Below are 8,212 nucleotides of genomic sequence, written 5' to 3'. Positions count from 1 at the left end.
GGGGGGGGAAGCTTTACACAAAACAACATCCAGAAGGGGCCCTACTCCAAACTCTTGCTCAAAATCAGGATTGTCCCCAACTAAACCATCCCTTTCAAGTGTGTCTAACCTGGTCTTAAACTTCCAAGGAGGGAAATTTCACAACCTCTCTGGGTAACCTGTGCTTAGTTACTTTCATTAGGAAAATGTTCTTCCCAATCTCCAACCACTGTACCTAGTCTTGACCCCTGAGGTACAGAGAACAATCTATATATCCATCTACCATACGACCACACTCCACTTATCTGTTATTATGTGCCTGCCCCTTCACTCATCTTTTCTCCAGCCTTAGTTCTTTCAGCCTTGTATGTCAAGTTTCTCAGTCCTCTAATTATTTTCACTGCTCTCTGCTGGACTCTTAATTTTCTCAAATCTTTCTTGAAGTGTGGGAGCCAAAGTTGGACAGAGCTCTCCAGGTGAAGCCTCATGTGTCCAAACAGAGGAAAAGTATGACTTCCCTTGGTTTGCTAGTGATACTGCTGTTAATACAACCCAGAATGCTACTATTGCAAAAACACCAAAAGTACACTGTTAGCGTTTATTCAGCTCATCGTCCACTGTAATCGCCAGGACTTTTTTCTGCAGTACAGGAGCCTAGCCAGTCATTCCCCAGTCTGAATTTATACATGCGATTGTTCTGCTACATGTTCACTCAATCCCATCTTCCAAATGCTAACCAACTTCCTTAGGTGCTTGAGAGCCCTAAACACCTAGGTTTTCACCAAAAAATCCACTTAGCTGCCTAAAGTTCAGATATCATGATGCATACCCAGAGGCACTGCAATCTTGGCTCATCCTAAATACTTGGCTTTAAACCCTTCTCTCATGCCTAACTCCATGTAGTCTTCCCAAAAATCCCCATGCCTAAGTCCCCTGAAGGGTCTGATTTTGTTAGGAGTAATCAGAACACATGCAAAGAGGCTTATTAAATCTGCAAAGAATGTAATACTTGGTCACCCTCATTCAAGAACATGGGCAAAACTACCTTTTATATAGTTACCTAGTGATTAAAGGCCTTGTGAAGGTACAGGGAGATCTGGTTCAAAACCATATTTCCAACTTATTCTATTAGCCTAGCAACTGAGCTGGGCTTTAGGCACTCTCCTCTCCACAACTGAAGCTGGACCACTGAGTAAAAAGGATTCCAAGACTCCAAGAGGCAGGTAGCACAGTGCTGAGGGCACTTGCCTGGGAGGTGTGGAAGTACTGGGTTCTAAAAACCCTTTAAGCATTTTGCATTAGAGAATCAGGATAAAAGGCATAAACAAAATTGGAAGCAGGGAACAGAACCTCCCAAGTTGGGTACCCTTTTCCCTGGCCTTAAAAACCCTTTGTGAATTTACTCTCCAATTTATTTTAGAGAGTTCTGTAGTAGACTTAGCATAAAGGTTGCCCTGCTGGTAATGAACTGTACACACAAATTTCACCACCTAATCATAAGGAGAATCTTGCAAGCTGTTGTATGCAATTATTTGGAACTTTAAAATATTTGCCAATCATCTAGAATTGAAACACTTTGGTCAAAAATTCTTACAGCCGCAAAAACACGCCTTAATATTTTACTCTGTAAAAAGAATATCAATGAAACATCTAATAATATATTTCCCCATGTATTATCCTATTCTTTATCCTCCTATGGTTGGCTTTCCACTGTATCATTGTTTTCTTTATTGGTATAATACAATACAGGGGAGAAAGCATTTAATGAAAATAAGCACAGTGGGTTTTTTATTCTTAAATAAAGACTTCTCTGCTCCTGATATCTGAGGGCACACAAATGCTTACTGCGGTCTTGGTCAGTTCCTGCTCCTTGTCAATTAAGGGCACAGGAAAGTAACACAGAGTAGAAACGTAATATCCTACATCTTCTCCAGGGTAACTGTCCCTGTGCGCTAAATTATCCTACAGCAAGAATTAAATTAGGGGCATGGACAAACGTACACTTGGAGCAACTTCAAAAGGGAACGGGAAACTGCTGCTCAGGAGCATGCAGCAACTGTTACGCTGTAATTGTTCCATGTACACCAGTCTAACCATACATAACTGGCCCATCTTTAATCTTGGACTAAACAGATTACAATTGGAATAGCTTTGCTACATTTGTATTGCTACAGGCTCCTGTATGCATTCTGCTACAATGTACACTGAAGCAGTTTGTCCATGCCCTGGGACAGCTTACTCTTGAATGAAAACACCCTGCCTCAGTTCAGCTTTCACTTAATGTGGGGTAATTGCAGACACGGGGACAATTACCACAGAGAAAGTAAGGCATTAGTAACAGTCCTGCCCCCTGTAACTTGCAGACACACAAACAGTTATTGTGTGTATGAAATCAAATAAAGTTATCGCCACTTAGAAAGGAGGGGGAGGAGATTTGAGAACTACAGGTTTACAGGCAGGTTGTACACATACAGAATAAAATTCAGGAACCCCAGATTTAAAATCATAACACTCTAATGGCCAAGCTACAACTCCTAGATCTGTTAACTAATTATCATTATTTGATTTATATCCTGCCTTCTCCAAAAGAAGCTCAAGTCTGAATAGAAGTAGTGTCCAGATCTCCTTATTGCTTTCAGACTGCTTACTAAAGTATTTTTCACACACCTTAAGAACTTTAAAAAGGCACTTGGTTCCAACTCTAACAGCAATTCTTTTGTATCAACAGTTCAGCACATCTGTCATAGTCAATTTATTTGGTGTATTATTCTGTCTCAGCTTTGCTGAGGTCATTGTTAAGTTTTCAAAAAAGGTGAAAAAAGACGTGCAACACCTAAGTGCTACCTCTGCCTAAATGAGTTTGGAATAACTGGCAGAGGAGGAGCAATGAAAGTAAGGGTATTTAATGCTGTAGATTCTTACTGAAGTGATGATTCAACATGCTTTAAAAGAGTCATAACTGGTACTATTATTCTCAGTTAAATCAACAGTATGTTTGACATCATAATTGATATTCAATAAAAATAAAGGCCTCCCCTTTTGATTAATTAATGATGAAACCCCACCCAGCTCAAAAGACTGATTGTTTTTACTTTTTCATTGGCAACATCAGCCAGCTCTACAAAGCTCTTCAGTTTGATTTCAAAATCACTCATCAGCTTCCACTGGTCTCCTTCAATTCCTACACCAACTTTTTTAATTGTTTCATCTTCCAGCAATCTTTTGAGTCCTGTTGGAAAACCTAAAACAGATCAAAGGTCAAAGTATAACCAAATATATGACAAAAGACATCAGGACTTATGTTCATATGGGAACAGGTAGATTCATATCAAAAGGATCAACTAGGGTAATCCTCATTTTTTAAAGTAATAGCCAAATAAATGGTCACTATGTCCAAATCTATAAACATGCTAACAAAGAAAAAGTAATGCCCAAAGTGACTATAGGAAGCAATTATAATGCCAGAGTACAACAGTCCTTTTTTTTGGGTAACTGAAAAACTGACTGATTTTTAATATTTTCTGTATAGGCAAAACACTGATTTTATGCAAAATTATTTTCCACATACAAAAACATTTTTTTTTTTTTTCGGACAAGGCTGTCTAATGTACCTGTGGCCAGGGGCCACAGGCCCCCATCACACTGTGCTGCATGTGTCTCCACCACCATATTGCATGCCCCTTCCCCTCTTATTTCACTGTGTCAGCACTCCTTTGCTATCTGAGGTCCCCCTGCAAACCTCTTAGCCACAGGCTGCCTCAGCCCTGCAAGCCACCTCGCCCCAGGAGGAAGGGGGAAAGAGACTCCAGTTGTGACCACAGCAGCTGAAGTGGTGGGAAGAGCAGTGCCCAGACCAGAAGACCAGGGGCTGCAGGTTAACCCCCTTGGGAACCTTATGCAGCCCATGGGCCACCAATTGGACAACCCTACTATAAGGCAATCAGGAAGGAAAAAAAAGGCAATTTCTTTTGATACATGATTTCTGACCTGTACTGCTGAAAAAGAAAATTCAGTAAAACACAACTGTATTTTTACATAATTATTCCCAGTACTGAAATCCTATGCAGTTTAAATACTAATTTAAAACAGAGTCAACTGCAAATGCAGGGGAATATGCAAATAACAGATCCCACAAATCCATATCAAGTTCTAATAGGGTTACCATACATCCAGGTTTTCCCAGACATGTCCTCTTTTTGGGTCTTCCCATTTCTGGGTGTTTTTTTTAAATCTGAACAAATGCCTGGGATTTTGCTCTGCGCCACTGGTGGGAGCAGGGGGAGGGCAATTAGAGGCAAGAGGCATACATGTGGCCAGCATCCACCCATGCAGGGTGGTAGGAGCAGCCTTGGCATCTGGATGCAGGTAAGTCTATGGGGGCAGGGGTTGGAGGGCCAGAACCCGGGGGTGGGGGGAGTGGAGGGTGTGTACCCACCTGCTGCCACTGGCAGAAGCTGCCAGGGCTGCAGCTGGGCATGGGAGAGGCACCTGCCCCTCCAGCAGGGGAAGGAGGTAGAGGGGCCATTTTGGGGGCGGCAAGAAGCTCTGTGGCCAGGCTGGGGCACCAAGGCTGGTGTCCATGCTCACAGAGGCGGGGCAGCTGGGAGACACTGCCTCGGAGGCAGGGTGGGGTGGGTCTAGCCAAGCTGCCTGGCACAGTATGGATACCCCAGCCCAGGGAAAGGGGTGCCACAGACATCTCCTCCTCCTCCCTCTAGCCCATGCCAGGGCCAGACTCACTCTGCCACTGCCCGCACTAGTTGGAGCCACTGCACTCTGGGCTAGGTGGATGGGGGCATCTAGGTGTCCCCTCTTGCACAGCTGCAGGGATTAGGGTGCTGCAGGTCAGGAGTAAGGGGCACCAGCAGTGCCAGGGGGATGCGGGTTGGGAGTAAGGGGTACCAGCATGGCCCAGGGTACTGGGGGGAGGGGGGGGAGGGGCACTAGCAGCGCCAGGGGGCTGTGGGTTGGGAATGAGGTGTCTTCTTTTTTGGAACTGGAAATATTGTAACCCTAATTCTAATATGTGCATTATTGTTCAGTTAGTGTGCTTGGAAAACACACAATTAGAAAAGCAGATCTCCTCAAAAATCCAAGTGGATCAGCATAATATGCAAAAGCAGCTTATCCCCTGGCAAAAACCCCATGCAAGAGTTCAGAACACAAGACTGTCACACAATTCTAGGGGTAAGAAAAAACTCCATTTACACTGTTTCCCCAACTGGGAAAGCCAAGAGTTATCTATGACACCACATATCTTTAGAAGTACTGTGTGTCAAATGTTCCCAAGAATTTTAATAAATTAGAACATTTTAAATACAAATTAATTCAAGAATGTATTGTTTTCTCCTATGATTGGTCAAGCATAAACAGAATTTTCAATTATCTAGCAACACCATAATTAAAAATTAAACCAAAAAGAGGGATTTCAATCCTATATATTGCACCTGGAAGTTTGGTTAAGGCTAGGTAGAACCAATGAGAAGTTTGTATATCAATGCAAAGAATCTAGGCAATAAAAAAGGAACTGTAAACTTCTTGTGCGGGACACAAAACTGGACATTATAGGAATAATGGAAAGAGGTAGAATATTTCACAAAACTGGAATACAGGAATTATGGAGTGCAAGCTATTTAGAGGGAAAGAACCAAAAAGGAAAAGGTGTTCAGGAGAGCATTATCAAAGGAGTGGCAGATTGTAACAAAATATAGTGTGATAGCATAGACAAAACAGAGTCTGTTTGGGTGAAAAAAAGAAAAAGAAAAAAAAATTAGATTAGGGAGACACAACAAGAGCACTAGAAGGATTGAGCACGGGAAAGGAGTGGTTATAGGCACCCTGGTTCAGATTTAGAAATGAAAAGGGATTTCTATAATATCATAGAAAATGTGTAATAATGGAAACTGCAATTATGAGAAACTGATTTCTTCAATATAGATTGCACAACAAGTACTACCAACAGCAGCAGACTACAGATATTTTGGATGAGTTAGCTGATAGCTAATTCCAGTAAACAGTCACTGTATCAAGAAGAAGCAATGCTGTCACAGACCTAGTTTCTGCATACAATGAGGATCTTAGAGAACTGGCTGTAAAAGTTAATCTTGGGTCAAGTGAACATGAATTGATTCAGTTCAGTTTAAACCACAGAATAGATCTGATCTGCATCTGTGGTTTTGTATTTCATAAGGGCCAGCCTTGAGAAACTAAAGTCATTGAGGTCATTTGATTTGAGAACTGGTGAACTTTGATTCAAGAGAGGCAGGGAATTAATTTAATGTGCAAACTATCATGAAATGAGGGGTTGGAAGCAAGTTTAAAAGTCATGGGACCTAAGGAAGGGCAGTATGTGATTGAAAGCTGGTCAGTTTTTTAAGAAGTCTATCTAGTTGGTCTAATAAAACTTCATGACAAAAATACCCTTGCTTCTTGTACTTTTCCTGGATGCCAACCCTATTTAAAAGTAATCCAATCTAAACACCTGAACAAATGCAGACTGCACTATTCCTAAAGTACCCAGCTTTTTCTTGGAAGCCTTTAATGAAAGGGATTTCCCAATCTATCTAGGCAACTGGTTCTATTGTCCTACTGTTCTGAAAGAAAGAGTTTTTACCCTGAGATTTAATCTAGATCTATTTTGGTCCCTCTCAAAACTGTGGTACAAATACGTTGGAATTTAGACATAATGCCTTTTTACGAAGTGCTTTGCAAATGGCTTCTGCATTAGCTTCTGCACATAGATTGAAGCCTGCTTTACACTTAAAACTTCGCGACCATACCTTTTCAGTGACCTAGAGTTACACGAAGATGAGGGGTTACTAGAGGACAGTTCCCCCTGTTAAAAACACACGGGTGCTGTAACATAACCCATAATAAATTGAGCATAGCCTGAAAACTCAAACATCCTGCGGAAGCTTAAGCATAACTCTGGAAACTTTGACATCCTACGGAAACTTAGACGAAACAGTAGAAGCTGTAAGACTGCCAATAGTTGCATGACACGCTAAGGTTCTTTGTTTAGGTAAGCTATAAAAGGGACCCTTGGACAAAACCCGGGGTCGACTCTGCTTTGGGCGACTCAGCCCCTTTGTCGATCTGTTTGCGCAAACAATAAACTTGAAATGGACCCAGCCTGAGTGTAGATTGGAAAGGCCTCCAGGGGCACGAAACTAGCCGTTTGGGCAACAAAACTCACTACTTTCTGTCCTGTACTCTGTGGCAAGGGCAAATGGCTGCTCTCTCTCTTCTTTATGGCAGCCTTTCAAAGATTTGAAAACTACTATTGGGTCTCTGCCCCTCACCCCCAATCTCCTTTATTTATTTATTTATTTTACAAACTAAACCCACAAACTTCTCTCAATCTTACCTCATAGTGCTTCTGTGCCACCCCTTTACCATCTTTGCTTGTCTCTGAATCTTCTCCAGTTTCTCTATCCTTAAAATGCAGAGCCCAGAGTAACATACGGTACTCTAGCCAAGGCCTAACCAGTACCAACTACAATGGCACAATTACCTTCTGCATCATGGATACAAAACCCCTGTTAATGCAGTCCAAAACTGCTTTTTTTGGAAACTATCACTTTGTTGACTCTTAATGTTAAGTCTGTGGTCCACCATAACTCCCAGATCCTCCTCAGCAGTGCTACTTAGCCAGTAATACCCCATTCTGTATTTGCGCACTTGAGCTTCCTGCCGTTGGTGAAGTCTCACACTTATCTTTACTGAATTACATTCTTTTATCTAGTGCCCAGTTCTTCCATCTATCAAGATCTTTTTCAATTCTAATCCTACCCTCTAAAGCAAGGATCAGAAACCTACAGACCACAGATCCAAGTGGTTTTGACTGCATTTGGCAGTAGGGGACTTTGCCCATGTCATAACCAGGAATCCAGGTTTCCCATTTCCCATGGGAAAACAGAGAAAAAAGTGGATTTCCCCCGTTACCTGAGGAAAACACTAATTTCTCATTTTAACAGAGAAACCCACAGATTTTGCAGTTTTACAAAGAGCTCTCTGCAGGCTGACAAAGTTCCAGCCTGCAAGGGGTTGGAGGGGGAGCGGTATGAGGGTGGTCAGGCAGCCTGGAAAGCAACTCCTGCAGGTAAGTCAGGGGGGAGGGAAACAGGGGAACTGAGGCCCCCATAGGCAGAGAAGGAGGAAAGGAGGTGGGCAGGGCTGAGGCAGAGGCTGGGACTGCTGCCCAGCTGGGTGGTGCTTGGAGACCCAGGCAGGA

The 8,212-nt window shown here is 42.5% G+C and overlaps 1 protein-coding gene across 2 annotated transcripts in view; it reads right to left on the bottom strand.

The window, feature by feature from the left end:
* The window catches only part of WRN (Werner syndrome RecQ like helicase), a 161,866-nt gene that overhangs the window by 118,099 nt on the left and 35,555 nt on the right, over positions 1-8,212 (bottom strand). For both annotated transcript variants that reach the window (XM_025215937.1, XM_025215938.1), the window contains one exon: positions 3,072-3,220. In XM_025215937.1, coding sequence (XP_025071722.1) covers positions 3,072-3,220 — 149 coding nt within the window. The remainder of the gene's footprint in view (positions 1-3,071; positions 3,221-8,212) is intronic.

Source organism: Alligator sinensis, unplaced genomic scaffold (assembly GCF_000455745.1).
Source record: "Alligator sinensis unplaced genomic scaffold, ASM45574v1 scaffold1546_1, whole genome shotgun sequence".
Taxonomy (NCBI): Eukaryota; Metazoa; Chordata; order Crocodylia; family Alligatoridae; genus Alligator; species Alligator sinensis.
The sequence above is the reverse complement of the archived record's forward strand: the minus strand, read 5'-3'. Positions and strand labels throughout refer to the sequence as shown.